This window comes from Haliotis asinina, chromosome 9 (assembly GCF_037392515.1).
Source record: "Haliotis asinina isolate JCU_RB_2024 chromosome 9, JCU_Hal_asi_v2, whole genome shotgun sequence".
Lineage (NCBI taxonomy): Eukaryota > Metazoa > Mollusca > Gastropoda > Lepetellida > Haliotidae > Haliotis > Haliotis asinina.
Genome location: NC_090288.1, coordinates 51,009,928 through 51,024,817, shown reverse-complemented (window position 1 = coordinate 51,024,817; position 14,890 = coordinate 51,009,928). Strand labels below are relative to the sequence as shown.

General features: G+C 41.7%; 1 protein-coding gene across 1 annotated transcript; it reads right to left on the bottom strand.

Annotated features, from left to right (window-relative positions):
- Nucleotides 1-249: 249 nt before the first annotated feature.
- LOC137295663 (phytanoyl-CoA dioxygenase, peroxisomal-like) lies at nt 250-11,969 on the bottom strand. The gene is made up of 9 exons (XM_067827129.1): nt 11,841-11,969; nt 9,834-9,902; nt 8,953-9,119; nt 7,034-7,202; nt 6,486-6,567; nt 4,249-4,430; nt 3,278-3,427; nt 1,101-1,241; nt 250-711 (listed from the first exon to the last, which is right to left on the bottom strand). Exons 1-9 carry the CDS (start codon nt 11,964-11,966, stop codon nt 616-618), a joined length of 1,182 nt encoding a protein of 393 aa, XP_067683230.1. The 5' UTR covers nt 11,967-11,969; the 3' UTR covers nt 250-615.
- Nucleotides 11,970-14,890: the final 2,921 nt, after the last annotated feature.

The following is a 14,890-nucleotide window of genomic DNA, read 5'->3' as shown; positions in this document are numbered from 1 at the left end:
AGACCCTATATATATGCAAGGCAACTCAAGAACAGTTGACTCGCCATGTGCCTAAATGTTATGACGAATGCCTTCGGTGGGGGATGATGAATGTTATGACGAATGCCTTCGGTGGGGGATGATACACCCAGCTTTGCGTGAAGATTACTTCTTATCATCGCTATTTAATACTGATTAACATACCATGTTCCAATATGGACGGAATCAACAATTGTGTAATATTCAATAAAAATGACATGATGGCAGAGCTGATTACAATCATTTTATTCAACAAAAATGACAAGATGTCAGAGTTGATTACAATCATTTATTCACACATTATCTGTGCACGCATTACGTATACACCCAAAACCTGAAGTGTGAAAAAATGCTTGCATTCTCACAGGAAACTAAACACACGGTGGAGGCGTGAAAATCTGGATTAGATGATCTTCAGCATCTCTGGTCATGCTCTTTCTCACCTGACTGTCTGGCATAGAAATGACTATTTATAGACGCTATCAGGGAGCTGGAATATTGTTGGGTGCAGCGTTAAACAAACAACTAACCGACAAACAGAGGATTGTCTCAGAGAAAGCGGCCTCGGGGCAGATTGTCAGGGGGAGGCACCAAGAATTATTGACGTGCCATTCTTTGTCGAATCTCGTCCTGTATGTTCCGCCGGTTGTGATTCTTCCCCCGCACAACACGAACCTTAAACCTCCAGAGATCCTGCACAGAAAACACACAAGCTTTAACGCTACCAGTCCAAATTCCCATTATCCAGTGCACGGACTGGCCATTCTACTGTGGTACATAATACAAAGGCTAGAGTATGGCATGCCGTTTTCGGTAAATAATTGAGAATATCTCCAACTAATTTCTCACATCCATATAGAATTACTTATATCTTAAATGTTATAAAGATATCGAGAACATATTTCGTAATAGATCTAAATGTGTTTAAGATATCAAGGGAAACAATAACGATCATAGTATATTGTACCAGAAACTCACTCACTCACTCAAGCAACCAGCCAACCAACAACCAACCAACCAATCAGTCAGTCAGTCAAGTCAGTCAATCAATCAACCAATCAATCAACCAGTCAATCAATCACCTGGTGTGAGATGAGACCTCTATCTATCCCCGCCTTCTTCAGGAAAATCCCGAGTGTAGCCTGGGTCACGTGGTAGTTAGGATCATCTGGGTCAATGTCCACGTATGTCATGTCGCCCGTGACGAAGTGGCAGGATATCGACTGTGGACACAGACATAGTTACCGGCTGTGAGACCACTGGATGCTGAATCAGCTACATTAGTTACTGCTGAAAATGTCCATCACCGACCTATCTGGTCCGATCTCGACCATTTACAACTGGTTAACAGATACTGAGATACTCCTGAGAGAACAGGCTAAACATCATCGCGAGGAATAGTATACTTTTTCTTTTAATCACAGGATATAAAGTTTCGAAAATTGTATATTGTGCAATATAACTGTCAGTAGTATAGAAAACGCCATTAATATTTCCCTTAATGAAGTGATTATTTTTTGTACAATAAGATATATGAAATAAGAATACTTATTTTTGGTGTTTTATTAACGTAGTAATTCAGGGCAGCCAACGTCCAAATATTTCCAAAGGTCCCAAACTATGTAGCCGGGACATGAACGACTTTATTGCAATTATTTATATGGTCCCTGAAGATCCGTGTTAGAATTGATCTTCAGACACCCATGCATGTCGTAAGGGGCGACTAATAGTATCAGGTAGTCAGGCTCGCTGACTTGGTTGACGCACGTCATTGTATCATATTGCATAGAACGATGCTCATGATGCTAATCACTGGCTTGTCTGGTCCAGACTCGACCATTTACAGACCACCGCCATAAGTTCACTCATTCCTAATCCTTGCCACCACCACGAGTTCTCAGGCAACTCGCACTACCAAGTCACGTGTGTGTAACACATGTTGCATCTGGCATTACACCTTCTCAGTGGAGTGCAGAGCCTAATACTTTAGTTCAGTTGAGCCCCACCCGGGATTCGAACCAACACCCAATCACCAGCATACAGAGTCAGCCGTCTAACCTGCTCAGCCACCGTGGCTTCCACAGAATGGGAGTCGGACAACCGGTAGTCTGGACCACGAACTTCGTGTACCACACTGATAAGTGTAAACAGGCTCCCACTTCAAGTACGGCTTTTATTAACCTTATCTGGTCCTGCCCCTGGTAAATGTATTTTCCCGTTCTTTTCTTAATGTGTTCTGTTCATTGTATAACCGAGCGAAGAAGTTTGGAATCAACATATTCCTATGTTTTCGGAGGTTCAACCTGTTGCAGCTACACCGTCCTGTACGTTGACCGCTACATGCACAGATATGAAGCTCCTGAAGTTCCACGGTGAAGATCTAGTCTTACCCTGTTCACAACTTTATCGCAGAATAATACTTGATGATCTGTTACGATAGAAGCGTATTGCTTTAAATGCAACTCATTAAGTTTTAGATGCGTTATTTTGTTTTGTTTTGGTTTGGTTTGATTTGGGGTTTTTTTTTGTTTGGTTTGATTTTGGTTTGTTATTTTGGTTTTTTTTGTTTTGAAAACAATGCGTTTTCCTCTTGATGAAAAAGACTAAAAAAGACCTTAGACATGCCTGCAGTCTGTCTGTTACTCCAGCCCAACCCTTTCAGCAAAGCAGCGGTCCAAAAAGAAGCAAGTCTACACTTTTGGTTGAGTCCCAACCGGGATTCGAACCGGCACCCTCACAGTCAGGCACCTAATCGCCACCCGCTCAGCCACCGAGACTTCCTCAAAAACGAAAGTATGACAAAACTGGCAGTCTAGACTGCGTACTTTGTGTACCCCTCTGATAAGTGTAAATTTGCACGGCTGCCGTTTAGAAAGAGGTCAATATTTGGTTTTAAAAAAGACATTGTCAATGCCTTACACCGGACTAATCAACATCCCAGATGTATGATGGGAGTCTGCGAATGGTTGAGCGTGGACGAGATAACGGAGTAACTGACAAAAGCTTCAGCCTACGCAATTGCGATACAATGACGTGTCAATGAGTCTTACCATCCAGTCACCTTCGTCGCCTCCTACGACAAGCATGAGTTACTGAATACCAAATCAAACGATTAACGTGTCTTAGTGGAACATGTGTCTGTCCAAGAATAAGGCCTCTCTTGCGAACATTATCTAGTTCTGCTGACGAATGCACGACAATTTGAAAAGCAGTTTCACGTGACCTGATCGAATAACAATGGGATCTACATATTTGCCACCTTTCTGCAGTCGTTGGTCTTGTTGGTGCCCGAGCCGTGGATCAGTAGTGGGTGGAAGAACACCGTGTCTCCCGCGTCCATCTCTAGGTGTACTCTGGGGGTGTTGGGGTCGTAGTCCGTCACACCAAAGTAGGCGATGTTGACCCCTCCCTGCGTAAAAACAATGTATCCATTTAAATCACAAACGCCATATGTCTGTCTCTTTACCGTAGAGAAAGACTGCCCATATATACAAAAAATATCATCAAGTTGGATTTCCCCCGCCTTTAATAATATTCCGGCTTCTCATATGGAAATCCGATTGAGTGAGTGAGGTTTTATGACGCTGGTATCAGTATTGCAGCAATATAACTTCAGGGGTGACTGTAAATGGTCTTCAAGTATAGTACCTTAGTGGAGAAGTTGTCTATAAACGTTTCGTGTTCAAGCTCCAAACGCCTGAAACGTAACATCCATTGTAAATTTGTAGCCCCAATAATCGGACTTACACACTCTACCTACGTGGACAAAGAGAACCGATGCTTAGGTTTGTATGTCCGAGTATAGGTAACCCCACCAAACCACTTACATCTGAAGAGCCAATGGTCCAGTTTCACAAAGATATCACAGTGCTACGACTGTCGTAAGTCGATGTTAAATGATAGGACATACGACAGCCGTTGCATAAGACGGTAAAATCAGCATGCAGTCAAATTGTGATTGTGTGGGATAGTGATTCTGAGAAGAGTTACAGAGAAGAAACAACAGCGTCATTTCAAACTGTTATGGCTGTTATGGTCAAAGGTATGAGAAGTGAAACCACAGGATTTGATTAGTTTGATGAACCGTATCAATTTAGTTTTATTGTCAGCTGCATAAATACTTTCAAGTACTGATACTATACTTTAGTGATGTTAGTGTCAGTTAGAATATGGACATGGTGACTGAAATATCTGAAATAGTTCTTTGGGAAATACACAGCAGACATATACCTTCCACTTGGGAAGGGCATGACTTAGCAACTCCCCCTTGTGGCTTCCAGGGAGAACGACAAGGCAGCCATTTTGCCTGTTTACTTGCTGCACGGCGGTCCAGGCACACACGACACGGTTAGCTGGCCTGACGGGGAAGTAGATCAAGTCTTGGTGCATTGGATGGCGGGACGAACCCTTTCCTAGGAAAATAAACGTGCGATTCAATACCAGTACAACCAGCAATGTTGTTCGGTCACAGTACGTTATACTGTCATAACTTTGGTAATGATTGCTATAAACAGGTAGTTCTGTAAAATTCAGAGTCAAGTCAGGCTCACGATACTGTATATTCCAGAACCGTGACCACAATGTCTTTGTAAGCTGTCTGGTCTGGATTACAGTACGTTATAATGTCACAGCTTTAGTCATGCTTGCTATAACCAGTGTCCCATTGTGTTTGAACCTGGATCAGGTAGACCAGTAAACGCGTTTCCAGGAACCATGGGATCACCTGCGCCCCGTTCCAAAAAACGATCTTAGCGTTCAGGTGACCCAATCTCCTATATGCATGTCAAAGAACTTGCTTTAAGGTGGTTTGTCTCCTACTTAACTGACCGGAAGCAGGCAGTTGTCATTCAGGGTGAAAGGTCAGAGGCGACATACTTGAAGTTTGGAGTGCCTCAGGGCTCCGTCCTAGGTCCTCTACTTTTCATGTTACACATCTCCCCTTGGTGATATTGTGAGGTCCTACAGCTTAAGTATGTATCTCTATGCTGATGATACCTAAGTCTATCTATCCTTCAAGCCATCTAACGCATCTTCAGCCATGTTCTCCTTTTCAAAAGTAGATAAATGTGTTGATTGCATCAAGAGATGGATGTCATCGAATTGTCTCAAGTTAAATGATGATAAAACTGAACTCATTGTGTTCCATCCTCTTCGACTTCAAAAAAGATTCTGCTTCCACAGATTTGCATCGGTGAATCTGCAGTAACAGTGAGCCCACATGGTCGCAGTCTTGGTGTAATCTCTTCCCTCAGCATGGAACCCTATGTTATCGATGTCAGTCGCCAATCTTATTTCCATCTGCGTAACATCGGTATGATTCGTCGATAGCTGGACGTGAAATCTGCACAAGCTCTTGTTCAGGCATGTGTGATATCACGCTTGGACTATTGTAACTCTTTGCTGTATGATGTGCCAAAACAAGTCCTCTATAGGTTACAGATGAATCAGCCGCACGATTGATCTGTCAAATTAACAGGACTGATCACATCTCTCCAGCCCTCAAAACCCTACACTGGCTTCCAGTCCGCTTCAGAATCGACTTAAAACGGTCTAGCGCCAAAATACCTCCCAGATCTCCTGACACCATATCACCCAACTAGATCACTCCGCTCAAGAGATCAGTCTCTCCTTGAAATACCACAAACTAGAATTAAGGCATATGGTGACAGATCTTTCTCTAGAGCAGGACCCTTCCTCTGGAACAAATTACCATCAATCCTTCGTTCCGAAATAGAACTATCAAATTTTAAAAGTGGCCTCAAGACGCACCTATTCACCTCTTCACATGGATAAAGTGGACTCAGTTTTTGCATTGCATTGATAAAAAGCGCTTTATAAATGTATGTATGTATGTATGTATGTATGTATGTATGTATGTATGTATGTACGTACGTACGTACGTACGTACGTACGTACGTATGTATGTATGTGTGTATGTATGTATTTGTGTATGTATCCACCTCTTCACATGGATGAAGTGGACTCAGTTTTTGCATTGCATTGATAAAAAGCGCTTTATAAATGTATGTATGTATGTATGTATGTATGTATGTATGTATGTATGTATGTATGTATGTATGTATGTATGTATGTATTTGTGTATGTGTGTATCTGTGTATGTATGTATGTATGTATGTATGTATGTATGTATGTATGTATGTTAACGACTGTTTATGATCATCGTAGCGCTAAGATCTCCTTGTGGAGACGAGGCCTGATCCGTAATCCGTCACCTAATCCGTCAACTCTTACAGGAACTTCAATTATAAGATACTGAAGACATACTCTAACCCACAAGGATAAATATGTTTTACAGAGATAAAATTGAGTAGCATATATTATATTTGATTATTGCTCACTGTTGCCAACACGCATGTGTGTTTAGGTGAGCGAAAGGTTTCGCGGAATGGAGATGACTTTGATTTAATATTAGAATATAGGATTACTGTAGCTCATGTTGAACCTACCTGGGTCTGGTTGTTTGTTGATGAACATGGCGTGGAGAGCCACAATGTCGGGACCGGTGAAACACTCCACGTAGTCCAAAACCTGCGGTAAACACCAGGATTATATTCTTAACACTGTTCAAACATGTCCTTTAACATTTGTTTTGTTTTTTATTCAGTGCAGTAATGTTCCAGGCTTATTATGGAGGACTGGACCAGACAATCCAGTGATTGGTGTGTCCAGCAGTATTCCACATCACTGAGATACGGCCGGTGCTGGACCTGACAGTCCGACCCAGTCTTCCAGTGGGTATGTTTCTTTGGAAACTGGGATGAAAATGCTTTAAAATGTTATGTTAATATGTTGTACTAATATTTGTTTACCGTCCTCAGGACCTTCTTGATACCGCATGAGCATAGTTTTACCTTGACCTTGACCTTGACTAACAGAACAGAAGATCTAGGGCAGAGGACACGAGAAACTGGCATTACACACTGTACCTATGTCGGTAAACATGTAAGACTAGAAAAGCTAAATTGTTGTTTTTCACACTTTCAGTGTAGTTTACCTCAGGCAGATGACAGTAGCCGAACAACACCTTATCAGCTTGGAAGTCTTGAATCTTCGTTATGGTCCGTTCGCCAGGTATGTAGTCCGACCTGGCGATGCTCACATCGCGCATGATGGAAATGCCGGGCACGCTCACCTTGTTGTTACATATGTCCAAAAACCTGTTCCTATAATATAACCAGTATCTCAAAAAGTTGTATCTGTAAAACATGCATTATTTCCAAAAACCTTTACCTGTAAAACTGACATCGTCTTCATAAGCCCGTTCTTGTAAAACAGCAATTACCCCTATAAACCCGTATCTGTAAAACAGCCATTACCCCTATAAACCTGTATCTGTAGAACAGCCATTACCCCTATAAACATGTATCTGTAAAAACAGTCATTACCCCTATAAACCCGTATCTGTAAAATAGTCATTATCTCAATAATGCTGTTGCTGTAAAATTCATTATGACGCATTATTTTCCATTGTCCAGTCCAGTATATCTCTCTAAACGCGTGCCTCTAAATTGCTGCTCTACTGATACACGATGAAGACGTAAGATTGAAGTGGAGAAACGCCTTCTGAACTGACAGAAAACAAAACGTAATGAGCCCTAAAGGCCTACATGCTTGCCATGATCCTGAGTTTGAATCCCGTTGTCACATCTTGACAATGCCTACCTTGTCGAATTCCACAAAGTATATATTGTTGAGGAGTGTCAATACATTTCGATAAACCAAAACGAGCATTGCTAGCGGAGTTTCAGACAAAAGATCGGATGTTGATCTACTATGTGCATGTTCATGTTTAAACAAAACTGGAACAGTACACAATAGATGCACGTTACCGTTTTCAGTAATTTCAGATTATTCCAAATAGTTTCAAAATGTATGTTTCAGCAATACCACGAAGGTATATGTGGTTTTATACTTCCAGTTCAACAGGTTAACTTTATGCCGAGACTTTCATATTGATCTCATCCGTGAAGATCCGGGGTAGAAGAGGCCTTCAGCAACCCATGCTTGTCACAACAGGCGACTATGCTTGTCGTAAGGGACGACTAACGGGATCGAGTGGTCAGGTTTGCTGACTTGGTTGATATATGCCATCGGTTCCCAATTACGCAGATTGATGCTCATGCTGTTAATCACTGGATTGTCTGGTCCAGACTTGATTATTTAGAGACTGGAATATAGAGACTATTTATGGCTGGAATGGTGCTGAGTGCGGCGTGAAACTAAACTCACTCACATATACTGATGTAATCTTTTGTGATCAAGAATGTGATATGAAAGACTAGGACGTTCTATATTTTTCGTACGAACAGTATATATGTTACTTTTCGCACGAACTGTTTTTGAAACTAGTGTTTGTTTGTGTCGTGGTGGAACCAAGGTTTACATCAGTTCACAAATATGCTGAGAGAAACAAATAAAGAAACAAAAAGAAAATTAAGCGTAATTTTAATATTTTCCAGTTTTCACCAGTTTTAAATAGCCCTGTGGGCGGAAATCTGAGAATCCGTGAAGTGGGGATCCCAGACAAACTAAGCACTGAAAGCATGAACAACGATGTGCGTCTTCGTGAAACTACGCATGAGAAACCTCGATTCAAACCTGTCTCTGTTTGACCATATATGTCCACACAGTCCAGTGACTGAGTTAGTGAGTGAGTGTGGTTAGCAATATTCCAGCAATATGGGGACGGGGGTCTCCACACATTGTACCGTGTGGTGAATCCAACCCAGGTGTTCGGCGTGACGAGTGAACGCTCTAACCAATAGGCTATCCCTACTCCATTCCAGTGAAAGAAGGCATATATCATCAAATCATATTTCTGGACCAGACAAACCGCTGATCAAAAGCATGAGCAACGATGTGCGTCATCGTGGATAGAATGCAAGATTTATACCATCAGCTGTCTCTGTTTACCTGTAATTGTCAATATGTTCCTGCGCCACCAGCTTCTTGATGACCAAGTACCCATTCTCCTCATAAAACCGCCTCTGTTCCACCGTCAGCCTGGGGTTGTTCAGGGTATATCTGAAGCCACTCCACTCTCCGCTATCCACCTGGGTTTGGGACGCTGGTTCAAACTGCTGCATATGTTCAGGTATCCATGGCAACTTTCAGTAACGTAATAATTTCATTTCAGAGGGAGAGAGTTTGGATTTGGTTGCTTTAGCAGTACTTGAGTCACGTCAGCGTGTCAGCTATATGTATGTGAGGAGCAGGATGAATGAGTTCAGTTTTACGCCGCTTTCAACAATATCATGGCGGACGACACCAGCAGTGGGTTTCACATTGTATTCATGTGGGGAATCAAACCAGGCCGGGCCTTAGGCGTGACGAGACGACGCTTAAACCACTAGACTACCCCACCATCCAAATTATGTTTGGAACTGAATGAATAAGATTTTACGCCGCGTTTAGCAATATTCCAGTAATATCATGGCGGGCGACAACATAAATGGTCTTCACACACTGTACCCACGTGGGGAAGTTTGGACCTTACGAGCAAGTGCTTTAACGACTCGGCTACCTCTAATACTCCATGTGTAGACGAAAGGATACAGGCTCGTTGAATACCATTAACGGGGATTTGGCGTGGACAAACCAAATATAATTAGCTAGGAGAATCTGGGATTAGAACACACAATTAAGATCCTGGCAAAATAGAGGGTCACACCTCTTCACAATGAATTGAGTCGTGTGAGCATAGGAATTGGATGACTAAAACGCAGTCATTAAGCGAAACGATCTTACTCCTTTAAACTAGCGCCATCAAACAGTATTACCCTCCACAAGGATACAAGAGTCTTAGACGGCCTTGAGTGGGTCACGTGGTTCATCAGTATCTTCAGGCGGTCCGCCATTGCCACCTAGTTTAAAAAAACTGAGTGACTGAGTATCAGAGTTCTCGAACAGTGGCAAAATACCTACAGAAAACTACGGTCATACCGAACTCCAAGGGACCACTTATTGTAGTTCGATATTGACGTAGTTTGTTGCAAGCTTTTCGACATACAGCAAGTGTATAAGCGGATACACGGGATTACATAGTTTTCATCCGGATAAAGTAATACCTGTTGAGAACAAAGGTTTATGAACTTTATCGTTTTGATGATCGCACGAGCGCGGGTATGGAGAAACCTCGGGTGAATTTAAGATTTGAACTCCCTTAACGTCCCGGGATTTTTAATGTACGACGCCGGGTATAGCTGTCTGATTTCAAGCCTGAACATTCCATTAAGACATACATGAATTTAGAATCATAGAAGAGTAACTTGCCAGACTGAAGGTTTTACAGTAACCGCAGGAAAAAGTAATTCTACATTAAAATATATCTATAACGCATGGATAAATCTTAAAAACCCGATTCTTTATTTCTTATTCCTATACATATACATTCTATTTGTGAAATGATGTACGCTTGTCTAATGAGACATGTAACGTGCTGATCAGTACAGTACGACTTTCGAAGGACATAGGTACTTTCGGTGGTTTGTATGCCCTCCAGTAGAACGGGTTAGGCACTGTAAACACTAAGTGAACCGATCATCGTGCATGGGTTCTTATAAGAAACATAGCGGATACTGAACGACCTTCCACTTAATAACAAGAGCAAGAGCTTCATACGAAACGAGCGCGAAATCTTGTGTTGTCCGAGAAATGAAATGCAGAAACAATAGTTGCACAAAAGTGATATTGCACATGTGCACATATGACATACATGACACTGGTAATGTTTCACCTTGTGGGCAATAATGTTCAGTATCATATAGATCTAGCTTAGTTAGCACGAACGTGGGTTTTCATTGGTAATGATGCTTTCAACAACTTATCAGTTATATCGTGTAAAAGAAGGAGAGTGTATTCTTTCGCGCTATTCCACTCAATTTACTTACCCGACGCAGTTGTAGTTTGTCGATTTAGCGTCATCGCTGAATTTTTAGGTTACTAACAACAGCAATACCATGGAAGTCACGGTGGCTAAGCGGGTTAGGCGATTAGGTGCCTGAGTGTGGGTTCGAATCCCTGATGAAACTCAGCTCAAATAAGTACTAGAAGTAACTAAAGAAGTGTAATCCAAAATATACTCTTCAAAAAAGTAATGGAACTTCATTTGTTTATTTACGATTAAAAATACTTAGGAGATTTATCGGAGTCAATCAATGTTGATATGATAATATTGAATGTTTTGAGAGTGCATCACCATTTGCACTTCCTTACAACCATAGCTATTTGGAATGCAGTCTCTTTTGAAAGATGACTGGTGTGTGGCATGTAATTTGCATGCATTTTAAAACGGCTAGAAACTAACACTAACAAATGTGTGATGCAAGATGAGTATCAAAATTAATATTCCAAGTGATTCCTCGACCTTCTTGAAAACCGTCAAAATCAAGAATGGGACCCACTGCAGGTGTATGGGGCTACTGCGTTGTGCACTTCATATCATGCGTTGTGTCGGGGTCGGGTCGTATCCCTGCATTTTCCTGAAATCACCTTAACCCATGCCAATCTCACCCACTCACCTGCCGGTAACAACGCCAGGATATGTAACTGATATACTCTTGGAAAACACTTTAAACCAATTTTTCCACTCACCTGCCCGGAAACAACGCACTCACTCACTCACTCACTCACTCACTCACTCACTCACTCACTCACTCACTCACTCACTCACTCACTCACTCACTCACTCACTCACTCACTCACTCACTCACTCACTCACTCACTCACTCACTCACTCACCTGTACAGTACCAAAGCTAGGGTACATAGCTGATATACTGTTGAAAACCAGTTCCCACTCACCTGGTTCGTTGAGGGAATTTTGTTCCCTACAACACTGTGCGTGTCTCCAGCAGCAATGCAGTCGTGGGTAGCAACACATAATATACCAACAGTCAGTATCAACCTTTCTCGACTCGCGATTTTCATTGTATAGATATTAACGCCCAAACATCTGCTGCACTAATTTGTAAAATTCATTAAAACGGAATGTTTGGTTTTCTGAAAAGACGGGTATACTGTTGGGAAAATAAATCATTGTAAATGTGTAAAATATTAATTTTGCATTGACTGCTGTGCTAGCAGTGGACAGTTTTATAGCTGGAAATTTTTTAATCAGTTAATATGAATGTTTGAAAATATACACTCTTTTTTCTTACAATGACAACATAACCTTCAATGTAAGTGCTGAAATGCTGATACGACATAAAACACTCACTGAGATACTGCATAAAACAATACAAATATGTCATTTCTTTCAATTCAATTCAATTCAATTCTTTATTGTATGAAAGGCCATTGATCCCGATGATATACAAAAAGGGATACATCTTAACAATGGCATAGATGATGAACTTTTTTAACTAATCATTTTTTTTCTTCTTAACAAAATGCATTGTAAATAAATAGGGTTTTGTGGTATTGTTTTACCGGTTCTTTACAGGAAAGTAAGGAAAGACCATGGCTGAACATTGATTTGAAAAAGAAACAGTTGTGGCAGAGACTTGTTTCTTAGATTTTCATTTTTATAAAAACTATTTCTTTCGTGCCGACAAAGGATCAACTCTGTTTTATCTAGATACACACTTAACTGCCATTTATCTGCATACGCTGAAAGTATATCTAGTTGATTTTGAAGACCAGGTACTGTACTGGACATAAGACATCATCAGCAAATAATAACATGAAAAGTTCGATTACATCTGGAGAAAGTTGGATGCCATAGTAGCCATGTTTACCAGACTTCATGATATCTAAGTATAACTCGTTAATGAAAAAAGAGAAAAGTAGAGGACTTAAAACACACCCTTGATGCAAACCGACGGATACAGGCTGGGAAAGCCACATTTCCAAAACAAACAGCCAAAACTGATGTGGCTCTCCCGGCAATAGTTACGGTTGTGCGAACATGGAATGTGGCTCTCCCGGCTATGCTATCAAAACACGCTTAATGGTGCAAACCCATTACCGTATTTAACAAAATAAGACATGTTTCCTCATGATTTATTCAGATTATATACTAGATAATGATAAGTATTCATTTATAAAACATAAATAATAATAATGATAATGAACTAAGAACTACACTCGGTGACAATCCTTATTGAAGCCCATTCAGATAACATTCTCGTTTATTCCACTACTGTGGGTGAAGGAAATCCCCCACATGGTCCCTATACTGCATCTCATTCAGTTGTTGGCTCAGAAGTTCAGTCTTCAGTGATGCAGTGCGAGCGTCAACCGTTCCATATTTCTTTCTTCGTGGCAGCGCTATCCACTGGTTAGAAAGTATCAGGACAGCAGCTTCTGTTAGAGACTGCTCGCGCTGAAATATCGCCACTATCGTAAATGTTAGGGTCGCTCTTCAGAGCAAGTCTCTTTAACTTGTTGTGCCACCCTTCAAGATTATTGTTTGTACGGTGGCCCTGGTGTTCAAAGTGGTTCCACACATCTGACGTGAAAGCCTGGCCCTGAACCCAGCTGGTTGTTACGTAATCCATGAATGCAGTGATTTTGGGACTGGCATCAAGCCATACATCGTCCACCTTATCCCGAGGTACCAGAGGGAGAGTAGCGTCTCTTCTAACTAGATTCCTCACTTCCTCATCTTCCTGATACTCCACCACGAGACCTTCTCTCTGCACCCTCCTCCGGATAACACTGGGTAAAATGGAAAAAAACCTCCCCCTTACAGACGTCCCTAATTGGGACAGCTTCTCCCGGTATTGCGAAAAACGTTTCCTGCAGACCAATTCCACTCGAAAAGCGGTTGCCCACAAGGTACCACCTAAGCCCAGGACCTCTAGATCCGGGTTGCTCACTTGCATTGTCTTGCCACAACATTCCTGGGTTGAGACGAATTTCTGACCAAACTATCGGGAATCGATTGGTGAGGGGAGTGGGAGTTTCTCAGACAATCTATCATTACCATCGGAAGCCTGGGACGTCTGAGGGTAGGTCGTCCGATCAGACGTCCCTCCCCACAGATACCAGTCAGAAACATCTGGTGTGGTGTAAACTCCAGAAACTGCACCTTGAGGAAATGGCGTACGGGTTCATTGGTCTGGAGAACGTCACTTTTTTCTACACGTCGCCCAAGGGCAGTTGTCACTATACAGTCATATCAGCTGTAGAGAGAGCTCCCACAATAACAAATCATGAGTGAAGGAGTATGGTTTATATTCCAGCAAGAGCACTTTCATTGGTGGGCTACCACTTACCGAAGATTAACAGATCCTGAAGCAATGTGTTATATTGCTGTAGGAGTACCTGGTCAGTAATGTGAAGCAAAACAACAACTTAAAAAAAAAAGAAAAAAAAAATCTTCAGGAACTTTAGTATTTGCAGCTAAAGCTGCTAACCTTTGAGTGGGTGAGTATGGTTCCACCAGTATGACGTCAGGGCACAAGATCGGCTTCACACATTGTGACCATGTGAGGAATCCTTCCAGGGTGTTCAGATTTACGGGTCAGTGATTTTAGTTTTAACTTCCCTTTCGCAATATTCCAGCAACATCACGAAGGGGAACATCAGCAATGGGCTTAACACATTGCGCCTATGTGGAGAATCTAATCCGAATCTTCCACGTGACGTGCACGCGCACGAGGCTACACCATGAACCCTGAAGTAAAGTATGTTTGTTATAAAGGCTGCACTCAAAGCTATACAAGTGATAATGGGATGTGTTATAGACCCATATTCCAGTTATATGATGCAATCTGCATATCAACAGGACAATCCAGTGATCAACAGCATGAACATCGACATACGCAATTTGGGATACGATGACACAAATCAACCAACCAGCAGGTCTGACCACCATCCGATCCCATTAATCACCTCTTACAAGCATT